This window comes from Chinchilla lanigera, unplaced genomic scaffold, assembly GCF_000276665.1.
Source record: "Chinchilla lanigera isolate Chin_1 unplaced genomic scaffold, ChiLan1.0 scaffold00004, whole genome shotgun sequence".
NCBI classification, from domain to species: domain Eukaryota; kingdom Metazoa; phylum Chordata; class Mammalia; order Rodentia; family Chinchillidae; genus Chinchilla; species Chinchilla lanigera.
Genome location: NW_004955405.1, coordinates 41,481,642 through 41,501,307, shown reverse-complemented (window position 1 = coordinate 41,501,307; position 19,666 = coordinate 41,481,642). Strand labels below are relative to the sequence as shown.

Genomic DNA, 19,666 nt, shown 5'->3' with positions numbered 1-19,666 from the left:
CTTGCTGAGGAGTGGGGTCCCCAGCCCTGGGGTACTCTTCTGACCTTGCAGGTGGCGCTGCCTCACCAGGAGGAGGGACCCCTAAGGGCCCTGGTTCATCCCACACTCGTCCCACAAGACGGGGTGTCTCGTGTCTGCCGTCCCTATGCATATCTGTGTACGTGTCTCTGTCTATCTGTGTGTGTCTCTGCAGGGAGCTCCCTATGTCAGAAGCCGTGAGTGTGTGTGGTGTCCCTGTCTCAGCTCCGGGGTGCGTGGCAGCTGTGTGGGTTCAGACAAGGACAGGGGCACATGGGCAGTGCCCGCTCTGTCTCTGCCTCTGGGTTCTGCCTCCACCCTGTGGGCTCCCAACCCTCTTCACACACAAAGGCTGGAACATCGCGCCCTTCCTGTTCGCCGTGTTCAGAGTGCCGCAGGAAGCCCCCACCCTGGGCACCACCTTCTTCCACGGCCAATGGGAGGGAGACTGCAAGGCGCAGGGGGAGCCCCTGCACCCAACTCCTCGGGCACCAAGGTTCTGGGACGCGTGAAGCTGTGGTTTCCGGGCTCCCTTCACAGGCGGTGCTGGTCCTTCCTGTCGCCCTAGAGACACCTCGGCACTCACCCAGGAAGGAGGTGGCCCGGCTCCTGGTCCCCAGGCGGGGAGTCCCAGAGCATGCAGCAGCCTCTGCTTGGCTTCCACTGAGGGCCTGAAGCTCCTTCTGCTCATGGCAGGAATCACGAGGGCAAGAGGGCCCAGCAAATGAGGGCGGCCAGGCCGACGCCAACCTGCCGGCGGGAGCAGCCAGGCCCTGGAGAAAAGCGGAGGTGGCCCTGACCACCAACGCCTCTGCCACAGCAGGAAGCAGGTCTCACTGGAGTCCTGGAGATGAGCGAGGTCCAAGTCACAGCCACACTTTCACACAGAAACCATCACCACCCAGCTGGGGGCCCGGGGACCCATCATCCTGCGACCAGGCCAGGTCCCAGCAGAAATCCACCTGCTCACGGTCAGCTCTCTACGCAGCACCCGCCCTGTGCCAGACAGGGACAGAGAGCCTCCAGGGTTCACGTCCCTGCCTCCTCTCCCGCCGGGGCCCTGGTGCTCCTCTGTGACACTGGACAGCTTACGGCGTGTCCCGTGGCCCCAGATCCTGCAACCCTCACACAGCTGGTCTTGAGTCAGGCCACCCCGCTCCTGCTCTCTCCGCCACCCCAGGTGCGGCATCTGAGCAGCGTCCTGTGCCCCACCGGCCCGCTGCTCCTCGATGACCTGCCCACATTGGAGAAGGGTCCAACTCCTACCAGGGTGGTGACCGCCTCTGCCTCCCCTGCCTGGGTCTGGCCACACACAGCCCCCTCCCACCCAGCCTCCCTCCCAGCCTCCCTGACCCCAGCCAACTCCCGTCCCTGGGGGCCGTGGACTCCTCCCGGGTCGCACCACCACCCTACTGAGAAGCGTTAGCCCTGTCCAGCACTCATGAGCCCTGTCTGAGGCAGCGGCTACAGCCTTAATTTCTAGTCTTCAGTACCCACGGCAGGTTCCAGAAAGTCTGCCTGGCTCGACGGTCGGATACCCCACTGCTGGGGATGCCAGGCATAGGCAGCCTGGGTGGGGAGCAGGACGGGGCATCTGGAACCCCAGGCAGATGAGCGCTGAGCACCTCCTTGCCGGACTGCCTGAGCTAGGGAAGGAGGACAAGGGCACTAACACAGCTCGCAGCTCTGTGTGGGGTCGAGGCAGGGTCACCTGTCCAGAAAGCCCTGGGCCCGCAGGTGACCACGCCAGCCCAGGGGGAGTGGCTGAGGGGATGCTTGGAGCCACGTGTCTCCACTCTTAAGGTGCTGGCCTGTGTGCAGAGGCACCGCATGAGGGCAGCCAGCTCCAGCCATTGCTTAAGGAAAGCCCCCACTGCAGCAGAGCTTTGATGAACTCTCCCACTTTGGAAAGGTTGGTAGCATGTTTAAAGTTACAGAGTCGAGCATAGCAGCACACACCTCTAATCCCAGAGGGAGGCTGAGGCAGGAGAACCACTGCAAGTTCAAGGCCAGCCTGGACTACACAGTGAGACACTGTCTGAATAAATAAATTAAATAAATAAATAAATAATAAAAATTAGCCCTGGGTCACCCCAGTGAAGTGGGTCTGGGGGGCCCTCCTTCACCCGAGCTCCTAGCGGGGATCCCCCCAGGTACATTCCAGCTCACGGGGTAATGGGTCAGGGGTGACCCCCCTGGGCTAGGTCTAGGATTCTTGCAACCGCGGAAAATGTCAGGGACCTGGTAAATCCACCACGGTGGCAGGAATAGAAGGCGTGGGTGGTCCACGTCGCCGAGGTCTTGGCCCGCCTTGGGTACTGTGGCCTAGGGGACGGCCGCAGGTCCCCTGGTCACTGTCCTGCTGCAGGCCCTGAGCTTCAGGCTGTCCTCTGGCACAGGGAATAAGCCTGGATCGGCCAGGCACAGGCCAGAGGGGATTCTGGGAGCCCAGGAAGTGGGCCTTTCTCCGTGCCACCTGCCAGAGGGCCACTGACCCGGGTGACGCCATCCACAGGACGGCACAGGTGCTCGCAGAGGCTGCGGGGCAGCTCCCCGGAGGAGCAGGTGGGGGGTCTGTTTGGAGGGAGCCCAGGGGAGAGTTAGGACGGCTGAGGTGGCAGGAAGGCCCCAGTGACCGCCAGGGAAGGTATGTCGAGGTCTAGCAGCCTGGTGGAGCCGGGCGGGGGCTGCGTCTTCCGATGCCCGCTCCCTGCCTTCCAGCACACAGGCAGAGTGGGTACCACGAGGCACCAGAAAGTGACCTCGCCGCGCTGGGCCCCATCCCTGCTGTTCTGTAGGACGTCGCCAGCGTTCCCAAGTTGAGGGAGCTCTGTGGAGACACAGCCTCAGCGACTACGGCGGTGGAGAAGGCCCCGCCCTGGGGCCACAGGTGCCCTCCCGGCCCCTGGCCCTCAGACTGCACTTCCTGAGGAGGTCACCACCCCTCCCTTCGCCTCAGTTTCCTCTGCCATGCAGCACGAGAGAAACCAGCAGTGCGCACCGATCTGAGAGTTGAGGAAGCTCTTGTGGGTCAGTAAGAAACAGAAGCCTGGGGCCTCTCCCTGCAAGGCCGGCAGGGCCCCCTGTGGGGAGGGCACTTTGCGGGCAGCTCCTGCAGAGTGCTGGCACGGCTGCCGGCTGCCGGGTCACAGCCTTTGGCCCTCGGTCTGTCCCTCCCTCCTGGCTCCGAGCTCCTGGAACGCTAAGCTGAGTGTGGCTGAGGGAAAACACATTCTTGCCGTCCTCTCCCGACCACCTCGGGGCCAGCCCTCAGACGCCCGGGAAGGGAAGCAGCCGCTCTGTCTCCTGGTGACCCAGGTAGCCTCTGCAGCTCCCAAGAGGAATTTCCTCCCCCTCCTCGCCCTCCGCCTCCGACGCTCCCTTTACTTCCCCAGCCGTCTCTTCAGCGATGAAGTTGGGAAAAGCGCCAACAGAGTTTTTTCCATCAAGGCCAAGAGAAGGAAGTGCAAAGGGCCACCAAGCAGAGAGGTCAGGGCGGGGGACAGGGCAGGGGACACGGGTGACTCTGGGTGGGGCCTCTGCTTCCCCAGGACAAAGTGGACTTTTCCAGCCAGCTGTTCTTCCAAAGCTGTTTACGAAGCCGGACTAATCCGGCCCAGTTGTGCAGACCGCACACAAACAGCCTGTGCGGGTCCCCCCAGGCTCAGGGCGAGGCGCTCGCCCCATCCACTGAGGCGGAGGCCAGGGCCCAAGATCGCAGGGGAGCACAGCCAAGTCCAGGAGACAGGCCTCCGCGTCTCCACTCAGCCCCCGGGCACCCGGCAGGGGCCGGCCCCACGGTGTGAGCAGGACCTCTGCTCGGCGCTTTCCAGATGGCTTTTCCGTGGCTCTGAGCCTCAGTTTCCCCATCTGACCACGGCTGCTGTCAGGCCCGGCTCAGAGAGACACCCCCATGCACACACAGTGGGCGTGGGCAGACAGGAGGGACGCCCTGCGATGTCACTCAGAGCCTGAGGGAGGGGTGGGCAGGGTCCACACGGCTGCCGTGCAGCCAGGCGGGACACTGTGGCCTCAGCACCAGGGGACAGCCGTGGCCCCTCCCTCCCCTCCACGGCCCCGTGACCCAGAGCCGCCACCGTGTACGAACGGCAGCACCTGAGGATCGCCTGCGTCCGGCCGTCCTGCATGGAGCTGTCTCCTGCCTGAGGGGCAAACAGCACAGAAGGGCCTCGCGGCTCGGTCAGCTCGGCAGAGGGGAAACTGAGGCCCGAGCCGCAGAGGCCAGGGCCGGCACCACTTCCTGTTCGCACCTGCACCCTCCACGTCTCTCGCCCGGAACTGTCACTCCCATGAGACAAGGCGCGAGCGCTGCCTGCGCTGGGTGGACGAGAAGCTGGAGGGGCGAGGCCACGGGTGAAAGCTGGAGAGCGAGCCCCGAACGCGGGGCCGGGTGTGAGCCTCGAGGGACACAGACTCCGAGGCGGTTAAATCACCCCTTTCCTTCCTCAAAGCGTTCAAGTCCAGCCAGGAGCGGTCAGGAGGACCAGAGCCCTCAAGCCTGGCCAAGCACTGCACACCCAGCACCACGCCAGTCAGCCTGTGGCTGCGGGGCCTGGCCAGCTGTGCACACGAGGCCCCGACCTCCCGTCCAGACAGCCCGGCCCTCTGCTCCCTGCGGTCCGTCCACTTAGGCCCATTTACCAATGGGCAAACCGAGGCTCAGAAAGGCAGTATTGGCGTTGGACCTGCTCCCTGGAATTTCGCAGACGGGGCTCCAATCTGCAGTCTCTGGCTCCTCTTAGGAGGGGGGCTCAGCAGCTCCCGTCCTCACAGCGGGGCCCTCGGCCCCAGAGCCCCAGGGTTCTGGCCCACCTCTCGGCCCGCCGGCCGGCTCCCAGAGCGGGGCTGCTCGGGCCGGCGGTGATTCAGGGGCTTGGCCGCTGCTCATTCTACCCTGCAGCCTCTGAACATTCCGTCCACGGCTCTTGGCACGACACACAGCTTCGAGGGGAAAGGGGACCGGCAATGCCCTCCCTCGTCTGCCTAATTTAAAAGCATCGAAAGCTGTTTTTAGACGGGAAAGGCACACGCCCATGGGGTGGGGGAGGCCAAGAGAAAATGGAGACGGCTGACATCTGCTCCCAGGCGCCTCCCTCAGGGACAGCAGGGCTTCGCGCAGGCTCAGGGGCCGAGGAAGCTGCTTGTCCTGCAGGGGGCCTGGCCGGCTGTGGTGGTGCCTGCCTGTAATCCCAGCACCCAGGAGGCTGAGGCAGGAGGGTCGCTGCCAGTTCAAGGCCAGCCTGGGCTACATGGCGAGACTCTGTCTCAAAAAAAAAAATATTTTTAAAATAGAAGGTCAAAAGGGGAGTGGAGCCCCCCCTCACAGGGGCGCCGGGTCCTGGGGTTCACGATTCCAGCATCTATTTGTCAAGGGGCTGCTCTGCACCCTTGGCTGCCCTTGGTGGCTTCGTTCACTCACTCATCCATTCATTCATTCCCAGAGGTGAGCGCCCGGATTCCTGCGGCATCCGCCCACTCACTGGCTGCCACTGCCAGCTCCATGCCAGGATGGGCGTGGCCGGCCACCCCCAGCCCACCTGAGGGGCCACGCCAAGTGACCAACTGACTGCCACAGCCGGCACTCACGCTGTGGCAGTGACTCCAGCACACGTGGGCAGAGGAGGCCCTGCCAGGCTCACCCCTCTCCCGCCCCTGCCATTGCCGGGACACAGGGGCAGCCTTGACGTGCGGCCCGGCCTGCGCTGGGTCCTCCCCACCCGCACGAGCCGCCCCCCGCAGAGAGGACCGGAGGGCACTGGCTGCAACCGGGGCGCCTGCGCTGAGAGCCTGCTCCTTTCTTTACCAGTCCTTCCATGTGGACCCACTTACCGGGGGTAAACTGAGGCCTCAGGACCCAGTGTTGTTGTGGAAGCAGCAGAGCTGCTCCTCCCAAGCAGGCCCCATGGTGCTGCCCTGCCCCCGGCATCTCACTGGGCTCTGTCCACGGCAAGAGGGCTCCAGCCCCTCTGTACTCTCAAGGCTCTCACGACCTGGCTCCAGCCTGCTTCTCCACCCTGTGCACCTCGTCATGCCCAGCCTCTCTTGATGTGACGAATGCTTTTCCGTTCTGGTTCGGTTTTGGGTTTGGTTTCTTGAGACAAGGTCTTGATATGTAGCCCAGGCCTTGAACTTGCAGGACCCTTCTGCCTCAGCCTCCTAGTGCTGGGATTCCAGGCACTCAGCTGTGAAGATTGTTCTGAGGCTCTCAGGACAGCTCAGAGGGACGGTCCGGAGGAAGTGGTATGCGATGGGGAAGCTCCGATCCTGGCAGAGAGAGCGAGCCCTTCCCGGTCCTCCTCGCAGTCCGAGAAGTTTATACTTCTAATCCTATGCAAAAGTTATCGGAATCCTAGCGAGTTAATTCCAATCTACCACTTCCAGTGCAGCCTATGGTGAGAATAAAGACAATAAAGCATATCTGTAGTTGTGGGGAGCCAAGGAGGGGTGGTCCTAAGTACAGCTAGGATGATGGCCATGTGAACAAAGGCCTGGGCCCAGGGTTTTATTAATTCTCAACCAGAGAAGTGGCTCGGGGATGAGTGACTGAGACTGGCCGGAAGTACGTGAGTGTCGTGAGCTGGGCTAGGTAGGACTGAAATCACCTCTGCAATACGCAGAGGGGGCATGCAGAAAGGGTAATCCGCATAACACAATTGAGGTAGTAGCTAGTGTTTTAGGGTGGTGCTTCAGCTCTCAGGTGTAATCTCTTAAGCCCTGGGAAGTCATAGCCTGTTACCTCCAGGCTCATTCCAGGGCTCTTCCTCCTGTCCTGGCTCACACATGCTTCTTGGGAGATATGGGGGTGGGACAACACTGCCCTGTCATTTTGCTTCAAAGACTACACATCAGTACCTGGCTGGACTGATCTGCATTGCCTAAAGCCAACTGAAGGGATAAGGAAAAGTCCCAGCCAGCTCTGTACACATAAACAGGGCCAGGTTCGCCAAGATGGAGACAAGTGCCCCTCCTTCAGGGGGCGTCGCCCAGGCGTCCTGCACAGCTCGGGGGTTACCAGGCGGCCCGCGCTCCCTCACACCCTGCCTTTCCACGCCGCCCACACCCAGGGCTCTGAGAGAGTCCGATACGCCGTCCTCTCCAGGAAAACAACTTACTATGCGTCCCTGAAGGCGGGGAGAGGCAGAGGCCTGTATTTCCTCGTTTTGAGGTTTTTGGGGGGAAATCTCCAAAACAGCACAACAAAATTAGAGGTTTGGTTTTAATGTGCACATTTAATAAACTGATGTTTTGAACACACACACAGCACGGTGACTGTGTGTTCACCCTACACGTGGGGCCACGGCCACCTGGTCTTTGAAGCAAAAAGATGTGTAGTCTTTCAAAGATGTGTAGTCTTTGAAGCAAAAAGACCAGGTGGCCGTGGCCCCACGTGTAGGGTGAACCAGGTCTCCCGACCTGGTCTCCCGACCCTGGGGTTGGCCCTGATGTTTCCTGAAGCCTCCAAGAAACTCCACACCTCCACCTGCCCCTTTCCCTTCTGCCCTTTGGGTACTTCTGCCTGGAAAGCCCTTTCTTCCTCTTGGAGACTCCTATTTGACCTGCAAAACCCCATGCAAATGTCACCTTGGGCACCACCCTTGCCACCTCTTCGGGCGGGGCCCTCCCTATAGGTGACCATGCTCAGGTCTTTGCACCCACAGCATCTCCTCCCGATTCTCTTGAAAGTTTACCGAGTTGAAACCATCCATCAACGGACCCGCTGCCCCCACCAGCCTGTGAGCTTATTCAGCCAGGGCCAGGTCCTCTGTGACCCCTGGGCCAGTGCAAGAAGCTGCCCCATCCCCAAGCACGGGGCTGGGTCCGCCTCAACCAAGTGTCTAACTTAGTCTTGAGGTGCCTGAGCGCCTCACCACCGGGCTCCGCTGGCGGTGAGATGAGAGCTGGCCATGCAGCCACACGGGAGGGACGCTGTGGCCTTCGGCACCCGGGGACAGCAGTGACCCCTCCCCTCCATGGCCCTGCGACCGAGAGCTGCCACGATGGTACCAGCCGCAACACCTGAGGATCGCACAGTTCTAAGCACTCAGAGTTTCTAGCAGTCATTCAACAAATTCAATCAACAAACACCTACTATGCACAAATACAACCTTTCCCTCCTGCAGCCCACACAAAGGAGCCTGGACGTGAGCCTCCAGGGAAACGCGCCCTTTGCCATGTGGGCGGGAACACACCCTCACAGAGCTCGCTCTCCGCTCGCGGGATGGGCTGGGAGCAACCAGAGCCGGACCTTGTGCGTGGGAGGGATGGAGCTGGGGAGGGGCAGTGCCGAGCTTGGGTCCTCCCTTCCTCCTCTGCTCATGCCCCCAACCGAGAAGTGCAGGCTCTGCGCTGAGCACCGGCTAGTGGTCTGCAGACGGCAACAGGGGTGGCCCCGTGTGAGTCATCGTGACACCACCTGGGGTTGGGCAGAGCTCCCAGCTGCGAGCCACGCCTGCCCCAGGGCCCATCACAGGTCGGGCACCCAGGATCCCTCCAAGCCAGGTTCCCACAGCTGATGCCACTCGGGAAGCACCAGTGTGTGCCGGCTGCTCCAAGGCTCGGTCTTGGGACTTCCGAGCCCTGAACTGACACTTCTGGGGCGCGCCGGGTGGTAGGGGCCGGTGTCACAGTATGGCTTAGAGTCGGACACAATCACCGCACCTGCAAGGCCAGATTTCACCAAATTAAATAACGCCTACAAGTCTGACCTGGGAAAGCCAGGCCATGAGCCAGCATCAGAGTGTGAGCGTCCTTGTGCACGGGGAAATGCATTCGACGCTCCGGAAAACTCATCCTGTCAATTTCATGAGCACTTGCAGTGTGACTTCAAAGCAGACTTTTACGATAAACAGTAGTAAAAAAGAAAACCAAGTCCGTAGCTGCAGCCGGTGGCCATTTGGCCTTTGGGGAGTCGATGGTGAGTGACCGTCACTAAATAATCCCCAGAGAACTAGCCAGGATCCGCGCACCTGTGACGTGCGTGTCACAGACCCAAACCTTCACAGCAACAGGGGCGCTGCCTGCTGGCCCTCAGGGACAGAGGGACAGACAGACACAGCCACGGCTCCAGAGAGGCCTCACTTGGCCACGTCCCGCAGGAATGAGCCCTGGAGCAGGCCCTAGACGTTCCCGCAGCTTCAGGTCTGCAGGGCTCTTCCACGCCGTTCTCTGCACTTGTCTCCCTGAGCCAGACAAGCAGCACCACGCAAAGCCACAGCCCCACGCACGCGGTGTCCGCCAGGCAGCTGGAGCCCTCTCGGCACACAAGGACCGTCCCTTCTTACAGCACACATGTGTGAACGGGAGCTGGAGCAAAGGACTCTGGGTTCTGGGCAAGTGAGCTCAGCACCCAACCATTGTGGGGAGCCCCTAGAAATGGAAGAGCAGCTGCCCATAACAGGGATCATGGGCGCCCCCCACCCAGAGATGGAGCTGGAACTCAACTATCAGGAAAGGGCAAATATGCCAAAGTGGTGCATGCCTGTGATCTCAGCGCCTCAGGAGGCTGAGGTAGGAGGATCACAAGTTCAAAGCCAGCCTGGGAAATTTAGTGAGACTGTCTTGGGTACTTGGCTATTCTCTCATTGCTTGGGAAAAATACCCAGCACCCAAAGTTAAAGGACGGAAGGTTTATTTAGCTCACAGTTTGTGGAGGTTTCGGTCCATAATCAGCTGGCTCCAAGGCAGGGTGGCACATGGCAGAGGAGTAACGGTTTAAGGCAGCAGAAGACAGCAAAATCAGGGAAAGCAAAGCGGGGAGTGAGAGCACGCCTCCCTTCCTCCTTCACATTGTAAGCAGGCTCCCCGCCCGCACCATCTGGGGCCCTCCTCTTGCACAGGATGAGGATGTTTACAAAGCGGGGACCCTGGCCCCTGCTGAGTCCCTTAGTGAAACTTCTAAACTTCTCAAGTTGACACAGTGTATCGACCATTACAGAGACCTCAGGGGTACAGTTCCACCCTAGGACCACAAAAAGAGCCAAAGAGAGAGAACAGGAAAAGAAAATTGTGGTGGAAAACTCAGAAAATTTGAGATTCTGCAGTAACTTCCCTGGGGGGCCCAGGGTCCTTGTCCAGCCCCTGCCCAGAGCCACCGCATCCCCAGGGCTGTCGCCTGCACCCTGAGGGTGGCCCAGGAGGTCCTCAAGGGAGAAGGTGGGCACAGGCGAGCACAGGAGGACGAGGAGGAGGAGGAGGAGGAGGAGGAGGAGGGGCGGGGAGGGCAGTGGCAGGCGGGTGCCACCCCCTCACGTTATTTATTTCTGACTGTTCCGCTTGTCGGGAAACAGCAAGCTCAGGGATAGGAGTGTTTGCCGTTGCGCTGGGCGGGCTGCTCTGAGTCCCCTACATCCACCAGCGGCCCTTTCCCACCACGCGGGAGGAGGCATGGGGCAGAGGTGTCCTGGGCGCCATCAGGGCGGCGCCTCCAGCAGCAGGGCCACCGCAGCCCTGCACACGAACTCCCCAGAACCTGGGCCACGGCAGGAGTGAGAGGGCAGGTGGCGCCGGGAAGACAAGCACCCCAGGGGTGTGACAGCAGGGCACGCAGGCTGCGGCATGGCGGGCTGGGCACCTGTGGGACCCTGGAGTCTACAGCCCCGGAGCAGGTACAGCCCACAGGCTCTCGGGGCTGTTGCCTTTGAATTAAGCAAGCTCACAGATAAGGCGTGGCAGGACAGGGTGGCGGCCGCGGGCCTGGGCAGGGACAGGGAGGCCAAGATCCTGGGCGAACGGAAGAGCGGGGAGGAACAAGAGGCAAGGGCGGCGTCTCGGAGGAGAAGGGCACGTGCCAAGGCCCTGTGGCCAGCAGGTGCAGCGCCAACATCCAAGCTGGGAAGGGAGCAGAGGCCAAGGGCAGACTACACTGTCTGGCAGAGGCAGGAGGGGCCATGGGGCAGCATCGTCCTGACACATGTCTGCGTGCTCCCCTCATGTAGACCTTTCCCAAGGCAAAGGGTTGGAGAATCCCGCAGGTTGTGTGTGTGTGTCTGTGTGTCTGTGTGTGTCTGTGTGTGTGTGTCTGTGTGTCTGTGTGTGTGTGTGTGTGTGTGTGTGTGTGTGTGGTTCCTGGGACCCCCATGGCGAGAGTCTCAGCGTGCAGCTCAGACTCCTTCCGAGTGGGGCTTCTGCAAGTGTCCCTCGCAAACCCCCTCCGGCCGCCCCCCGGCACACTCCCTGCCTCAGTTTCCCCCTTCCTCTCCTTCCCGTTCCCACCTGTGACGTCGCTCGCCTCACCTCACCGCATCCCTGGGGCCAGCGATGAGGAGGGGACGGGAGTGGGATGGCCTCTGCCACACGCCCTGCCGGGCCCGGGCCCCAGAGCTGTCCACACCGCGCCCCGGCCGTGGCCTGTGAGCGCCCAGCCCCTCGGTGACCCCCTCAGCTCACAGAGGGGGCCCTCATCCATCTGCAGGAGGGCAAGGACCTGCGTCGAGGGTGAGGAAACTGAGTCACAGGGGGGTTGGGCACGAGGCTGTCTCAAGCGTCGCGCAAGCCCGGGGGTGACCGGCTCCTCTGGCCTCTGCCATGCCGCAGCCCACGCTGTGGTGCCACTGTCCCCGCAGGGGTCGGGTCCTCGTGGACCTGCGGGCCCCCGCCTGCCCACACCAGCTTCACCCAGGGACAGGGCAGCTCGGGGATCCGGAGCACCTGGTCGCCCTGGCAGGTCCGAGCCACCCTGGTGCTGAGTGTCCAGGCAAGACACCCCCCGTCCGCCTCATCAGACGCGGGTCACTGCAGGTGTCGGGCAGCCCTGGGCGACACACTCACACCACAGCGGTGCTCAGCCAGGGCCAGGCGCCTCAGGTTCCAATCTCCACTTCAGGAGCTGGGGTAGCAGCTCCAGGCTGGGGCACCCGGCTCTTCAGTCCAGGGCTGGGCAGGAGGCTGGTCCAGGGCTGCCAATCTGGGCAGAGGCTGCTCTGACTCAGCCTCCTCAGGGAGCACCCTGCAGGAACCTCGGCCTCTGTCCCTTTGAAATGGGTCCTTATCAGGGCAGGATCTCTGTTCTCAAGACCCGTGTCCCTGCCACCCGTGTCACCTTGGAGGAAGTCGGGCCTCGCACTCCAAGGCCAGAGCTCTGGTGCACCCCCGCGGCCCTGGGAGGGCCGAGCCTGCATGCCCACCAGCCCCAGGGGACTAAGCACAACCGCTGTGGGGAAGGGAAGAGAGGCAGTAGCTGCTCGGGCCTTGCGGGCATGGGCTGGGCTGGGGCCCCGGGAGCGGGCTGGCCTCCCACTGCAGTGACAGCAGCCGTGGCGCAGGGGTGCAGGCTCCCAGCACCAGCAGAGAAGAGCGGGGCCTCAGGGTGCCAGTGCCAAGGGACACCAGGACGGGTGATGGGCCAGGCGGACAGCTGCCAGCCGAGAGCCGGGCAATGGCCCCGGGCTGTGGTCGTACTGTTCCAAAGCCTGAGTTTGAAGCCGGTTAGCTCCTCCACCCCGCAGCCCCGCTCCTGTCTCCGCAGTCTGGCGGGTGTGCAGGCGGGGTGCTCCCTGAGCTCACACCACCGGCAGGTACAGGAGTGAGGCCGTGGCCCATGTGCAGAGCACGCTGGGGCTCCTGGAGAGCGACACCGGCCGGTGCCTTCCCTGGGGCCACGCTAACGGCAACTTCCTCTTGTGTTTTCCAGCTCACAGCTCCACACTTCCCCGTGGTGGTCAAGCTGGGACACGCCCACGCCGGGATGGGAAAGGTAGGAGAGCCCGTCCCCGCGGGCACGGCACCCGCCTTCTCCCTCCCACCTCTTCCAGGACTCCGTCCCACAGCGCAAGGGGTCGCCCCGGGACTGTGGGTCCTTGCTCTCTGTGGTTCTGGTGTAAGAGAGACAGACGGACAGCATCACGAGCGCAGCCCCTGCATCACCTGCAGGGCCGGCTCCTACAGAGTGACAAGTGCGCCAGCCAGCCTGCCCCGTGGTGCACACCCCGGCCGCCCCGGCTCACGGCCACAGGACTCTGCGGCGCAGGTTGAACCGGCTCAGACCAGGGAGGAAGACAGCAGGTCTGTTCGCACGCTGGATCAGACCATTGAGAGCTCAGCTCTCTCGCTCCTGCCCGGTTTGTCCGCCACTCCCCGGGGTCTCTTCAGGGCTGGACCGGCTGAGGCAGCCCACCCCATCTCCAAGCCCGCTGTCCCCAAGGGCCGAGCCCGCTTTCTTCCTGCCAACCCCATATCGGGTCTCTGGGGGCTTGCACAGCGCCTGTGTCCCCAGGACAAGGGCTGCCACTCCTGGAAATGGCACGGCTGCTCTGGCACAGGACTCAGTGAGACCCTGCGGCTCTCAGTGCCTGGCGTCCCCAGGAGGGGCTCAACAGCCTGACGCGTGAGCCCAGGAGAGTACAGCCCAGCTGGGAGGCTTGCAGGGTGCAGGCTCACGGGAAATGCCGCCCCCAGAGCATGGCAGGTGGGAAAGCCTCCTTGAGGCGTTGGTGCTCGATCCGGAGAGGAACACGGGGGGCTGTGACGGGAAGCGAGTGCCGGGTACAGGAGCAAAATCAGGCTCCCAAAGCCAGGTGCAGGGGTGCACCCCCGGAATCCCAGCACTCTGGGAGGCTGAGGCAGGAGCATCGAAGGTTCAAGCCCAGCTGGGCAACTAGGTGGCTTCACAAGGCCCTGTCTCAAAGTAAAAAATAGAAAGGCTGCAGCTCAGTGTGAGGCTCGGGGTTCTCTCTCCGACATCGGAAACAACAAAATCAAGCTCGTAAGAAGCACAAGGCGTGGGGACACTGCATGTGGCCGGGTGAGCCTGGAATGTGAGGAATCCCACAAGCAAGGAAGACAGGACAGGGACCAGTTCCCCGAGCACTAAACCAGCAGGGCAGGGTGTCGGGCACGGAAATCACAACGTGAGCAACACTGCGCGGCTAGGGATGATTAGCGGGTGGCACCTCAGCCTGGGCCACCCGAGAGCCACACACACCCTGACTTCCTGTGTGCACCCCAAGATCCACATGCACCCTGATTTCCTGAGAACATCCCAAGTTCCTGTGTGCACCCTGACATCTGCACACACACCAAGTTCCTGTGTGCCCCCCGAGATCCGCACGCACCCGAGTTCCTGTCTGAAGCAGCTTTGGCTGCGACAGTGGGGGTGGGCTTGGCACCTACCAGGAGGGGCCCAGGCGCCCCGAGCAGCTTGTACCGCACCTGCCATGCCTGGGACGGCCCCACCTCGAGAAGCCACAGCCCAGTGTCAGCAGCGCGGGGCCCAGAAGCCCAGAGAACATTCCATTTCTTCCCTTGAAAGGGTCGCCAGAGCGGGACGAGGCAGAGCAGTGCCGGTGAGAGAGTGCAGCACAGCCTGGGGTGCAGCGGGTCCCCCCGCCGGGTCCCCCCGCCCCTCACGCTGTGTGCGTGGCCCTGACCAGCTCGCCTCGGAAATGGCCAATGGACATGACCTGCGAGGCCGGGTCAGCCCCTTCAGAGCCACTGCTCCTGAGGCGACGCCGGGGAACAGCACCCCCAACCCTGCCGTCCCATCAAGTCGGGTTGTAACCGGGGATAATTTACGGCGGCGCAGCACGGGGGAGGCGGGGGGGTGCACAGAGCGCTCCGTTTTCTTTGGTATCCGTGGCACTGGTGCTGAAACTGAAATCCCACAGAAACGGGGAGACAGACGCGGCTTCCGAACGGGGCAGCTGTTCAGTCCGGCCAAGTCCGTCCGTAAACCCCGGGGAAGGGGCACAGAAACGGGGCACGCATGCAGAGACCCGACTTTTCCAATCCCAGAAACCTTGCATTTTGACTGAGCTGTTTTATTAGCTGGTAGAAACTTCACACTTTAAGGACGTCAATCTTTTGTCATGCTCTGCAAATATCTTTCCACTCTGGACAATCAACATTCCATGTTGTTATTCGGCTTTCAGCCTCTGTAAAGCTTGTTTGTAAGCATCCAAGGCACCATCCCCACTGAGCATGGGAGGTAGAGGCAGAGTGCCCCTGCTAGCCGCCGGCCTTGGCATGCACCCCAACCCCTCCTTCGTTCCTTGCCAGCGAAGTAGAGATGATACCAGCGTCGCCCTCAGAGCAGTCGAGAGTTCAGAGAGATGCCACCCATGTCACGCACTGAGCTCGGTGCCTGGAACATGCGGGCACCGGTGAACATTATTTACCCTTACAATCAGGACTGTTTGGACCGGCCCTGGGCCCCAAAATCCAACTGAAGTCAACAGGGGCGAGATGACTAAATCGTATGTCAGACAGTTTATTGCACTTGGCTTCAAGTACTGTATGAGTCAGAGGAGTATTAAGTTGCCAAAAGGTCTAATCAACAAAGGCAAATAAATAGATGAAAAAGAGCTCAACTCTATTAGCTGTCAAGGAAGTGCAAATTAAAACCACAAAGAGCTGCACTATACAACAGCCAAAATAGCTAAAATTAAAAGGATTAATCATGCTAAGTGTTGGTGAGGAGAGGGGACAACTGGAACACAAACACACGCTCCTAGTGAGAGTGCAGATTGGCACAACTACTCTTGCTGTTGTCTAAAAACCTGAAGTTACACAGGAGTTTGTTTAGGTGGACCAAGCTAAATACATGCATGTATGAAACAAAGCACTTGTTGGTAACAGTTTTAGTCACAACTTCCAAAACTAATATGTCCATTCACAAAAGAACTGATAAAGTACATTCATACTAATGAAAGATTTTCAGAAGTAAAAAGGACTAAACTGCGTATAATGACATGGATGAGCCTCACACACGCACCATTGAGTACAATGTGCCAGATGTCAGACCACAGAGAACGCTACTTCTAAAGTCCCCAAGGCGCAGCATTCAGATCTGGGGACTGTGCAGCATGACCGGGGTGCACACTCGGGTAGCAGTTAAGAAACACTTGAAGAGCACAGTGCAGTGTGTTTGTGAGCCCTGGGTCCCCCGCGAGCCCGGCAGCGATGTCCGGGAGGAGCAGGGCTCGCTGAGGAGGTGGAGGCGGCCGCGTTCCTGCTCCTGACTGACGGGCTGGGGGCCTCCGTGGGCGACGCCCCGCCACTTGTCCTGCTTGCTCTCTGCCCTCCCCGCGGTTCTGTTCTAGTCCCAGCCAGCTGTGCTGACGTCCCCACGAGGCCGTGGCCAGAGGCCGTGTGCGGGTCGGGTCAGCCACCTCCACGCCACGGGGCCGAGGGGACGGGGCAGCCTGGCCATGGCGCAGAGAGCGCGGCCCAGACAGGGCTCCTCGCTGGACACGCTGCGGGGAGGAGCCCTGCAGTGCTGAGCGTGCGCGGGAGTCTCTGCCCCAGCCCTTCGAAGCCCGCCCTCTTGCGATTTCTTTCAGTTTTTCTCTCTATCCGTCCACGTCTGCGGTGCGGATGCCCACGTGCCCGTGTGCAGCTGGGTAGGACTGACAGAGCTCAATCCCTCTGCCGCCTTCGCTCCCTCCCTCCCTTGACCCACTCGCGCATGAGAAAGCTCTCTGTCCCTGTGTGCTGTGGTCTGTCTTTTATGTGGCTCTTCATGTGTCAGTTGGGTTTCTCACAGGAGAGAAACCATGTAGTATTTAAGATTGTGTGTCTGAGTTACTTCACATTATGGTCTCAGCGCACCCATTTTCCTACAAATGCCTCAATGTACCCTTCTTTATGACAGAGTAGTACTCCGCTGTGTGAAATACCCACTCATCTGATGGACATATAGGTTGCTTCTAAGACGTACCTATTATGAGTTGTGTTGCTATAAACAGAGGTATGCATGGATCATTTAATATGATGTCTTTAACTTTTTGGGAAAAATACCTAGATAGCTGGGTCAAGGGGAATTTCTAGTTTTAGTTTCTTGAGGAAGCTCTGTGCTGATTTCCGTAGTGATTGTGTTAATTTACATTCCCGCCAACAAGTGTTCCCTTTCCTCAGCAGCATCACCAGCACTTGTTATTATTGGATTTCTTGGTGAGAGCCACTCTTTCTGGGGTAAGACGGAGCCTCACAATGTTTTAATTTGCCTTCCTCTAATGGCCATTGATATTGAGCAGTTTTTAATGTATTTGTTAACCATTTGTATTTCTTCTTGCCCATTTTTTAAAATTTTATTTAATGGAGTCTGATTTTTCTGAGTTCTTTATATATTTGGGTTTTTTTTAGGGGGGTGTGGGTTTCTTTGAGACAGGGTTTTGCTATGTAGTTTAGGCTGGCCTTGAACTCACTATGTAACCCAGGCTGCCCTCAAACTCATGGCTATCCTCCCGCCTCAGCCTCCCGAGTGCTGGGATTTTAAGCGTGCACCACCACGCCCGGCGTATATGTTTGAGATGTTAGTCCTATGTGAGTAGCTGGCAAGAGTTTTTCCCATTCTGTGGGTTGCCTCTTCACTCTGTTGTGAACCCCGAAGTTGAGCGGACCTGAGCTTACATGCAGCAAAGCCATGTCTGCTTTGCCGGGCGCTGCCCCAAGCTTTGTTTCGCTTCCCACAAGGCCTGCAACCCTCGAAGTCGGGCCGTCCTGGAGAGGACCCCTAGGGCTCTCCCAGTGGCGAGATGCTGTGCTTTTGATCCACAACAGGGCGAGCGTGGAGAGGGCAGCGGTGGCGATTCGTCGCCTGAGAGCGTGCTCTGCAGCCTGTAGCTGTCAGAGGTCACGGCGAGCTTCAGTCCCGGCCGCTGACAGCCCGGTGGGGAGCGATGTCTTCGGAGTCTGGAACCAGGTTCTGGGCAGAGTCTGGGCTTGCCGTGTACCGGTTCTGTGTCCTTGGTGAGGTGCTCGGTCTCAGCGTGCCTCGATGTCCTCACCTCTCCTAGGGACAGTGATGTCCCTTCCGGGGTCGTAACGATGGCAGAGGCCTCAGCTCTGACTGAGAAGGTGCCCAGTGAACATGCAGCGGGCGAGCTCTAAAAGCCTGCTGCAGAAATAAACTGCTGTGTTGATTACTTCACCGCTGATCTCAGCCAAAAGGAGCCCTGGCTCATAACAAACAAACAAGGGAGGGGACTCCAACGATAACTCAATTTTGGGTAAACCGTCAGGAAAACAGCTTCCAAGGGCCCCAGGAGGGCGGAGAGAACCACACCCCACCCCGGGAGATCTAGGCTGTCTGGACTGAAGTCTCGGCACTCTCTCAGAAGATAAGAACCCAGGACTGGGGAGGGCAAGGGCCTCACCCAGGGCCACACAGCGAGCAGCGACCCCAGTACTGGGGCAGGAAGGGAAAGAACAGCGGGAGGTTAGCTGGCCCCGTCCACCCTTCAGAGAGAAGAACGGTGATACAGTACCGATGTAATCTGGCGGCACAGGACCCAGGATCCCACGGGCACCCGTGCCCTGAGCAGCCCGCCCTGTGGTCAGAAGAGCTGGCAGACCTGGGCAGGACGGCGGAGCCCCTCGCTCCTCCCACGTGCTGGGTGACCTCTGCGGTCCCTCGCTTGCTTCTCCGAGTCTCATCTGCAAAGTGCAGGCCAGTGCCACCCTCTCGAGCTGAGGAAGGACGCGCTGAGCGGACGGGACCCCCAGAGCCTCCGTCCTTCCTCGGGCCCCTGGGCTCCGGGCACCTTGGCTAAGTGGGGAGGAGTCGCACCCCCGGCTACACCCGAGGGACTAAGTGCACGATTATAAAGGAGCCAAGTTAGATGGCAGGAGAACTTGGGGAGCAGAGGGAGCGAGCTGCTGAGCTGGGACCCTGAGGCTGAGCTCAAGGGGCAGGACTGGCGGCCACAGCCACACAGGCCGCCTGGGAGTGCTAGGGAGCCGCCCTCGGCGTCCAGCGGGAAAGTAACTGTGGTGTCCCCTGCAGGGGCCAAGCGGCAAGTGACTGGCTCACCTGATTTCTGCCTCCCCCCCCTCCCTCCTCTCGGGACCTGCATCTACCATCTGTGCCCACAGACAGCTCCTCAAAGGCCGGTTCTGAGCCGGGCGTGGTGGCACACACCTGTAATCCCAGCACTTGGGAGGCAGAGGCAGGATAGTTGTGAGTTCGAGACCAACCTGGGCTACAAAGTGAGCTCAAGCCCAGCCTGAACTGCATAGCGAGACCCTGTCTCAAAAAGACAAAAAAAAAAAAGAAACCCGGTTCTGGTTCTGAAGTTGTTCACGGAGCCCGCTGGGTCTGAAGACAGACGCAGCAGTCCTGAAGGTGCGCAGTGGTTTTCTGGCGGCAGCTGGCGCCCGATTAAAAAACAGGCAGGGGATTCGGAAGGGAAAAAAACGAGTGACAATACGGAGGCCTGTGGAGCCCTGTGCCTGCATCCGCGTGGATTGTCCTGTGAAACTGCTTCCTTTTTCTCTGTGTTTCCGTGCGTGTGCGTGTGTGTGTGTGTGTGTGTGCGCGCGCACGCAAACCACATGTGTGTGACGTTTAACACAGATTAAACTCAAAGCCTCGAGCTTGCTACACAAATGCTCTGCAACTGACTTACAGCTCTAGACATTTTTCCCCACAAGTTATTAATTTATTGATGCAGTTAAAGAAATTAAAGCAAAAAATTTTAAACACATAGCAGGAATTTACACCCAGCGAAGGGAGCGAATGGAGGGCTGTGTCCTACGCCCCTGTCCCTGGGACTGGGAGCAGCTGCAGCTGCGGGCCTGGGGCGGCAGGCTCCCGTGGACAGGGACTGTTCCTCCTGCCCTGCTAACCCTCACAGCAGAGCCGGGCCCTCCCACACACTATCCCTGCCTCCCAGGCTTCCTGTTGGAGCATCGT

The 19,666-nt window shown here is 60.3% G+C and overlaps 1 protein-coding gene across 2 annotated transcripts in view; it reads left to right on the top strand.

Annotated features, from left to right (window-relative positions):
• The window catches only part of Syn3 (synapsin III), a 312,814-nt gene that overhangs the window by 261,587 nt on the left and 31,561 nt on the right, over window positions 1-19,666 (top strand). For both annotated transcript variants that reach the window (XM_005374650.1, XM_013519163.1), the window contains exon 7: window positions 12,668-12,730. In XM_005374650.1, coding sequence (XP_005374707.1) covers window positions 12,668-12,730 — 63 coding nt within the window. The remainder of the gene's footprint in view (window positions 1-12,667; window positions 12,731-19,666) is intronic.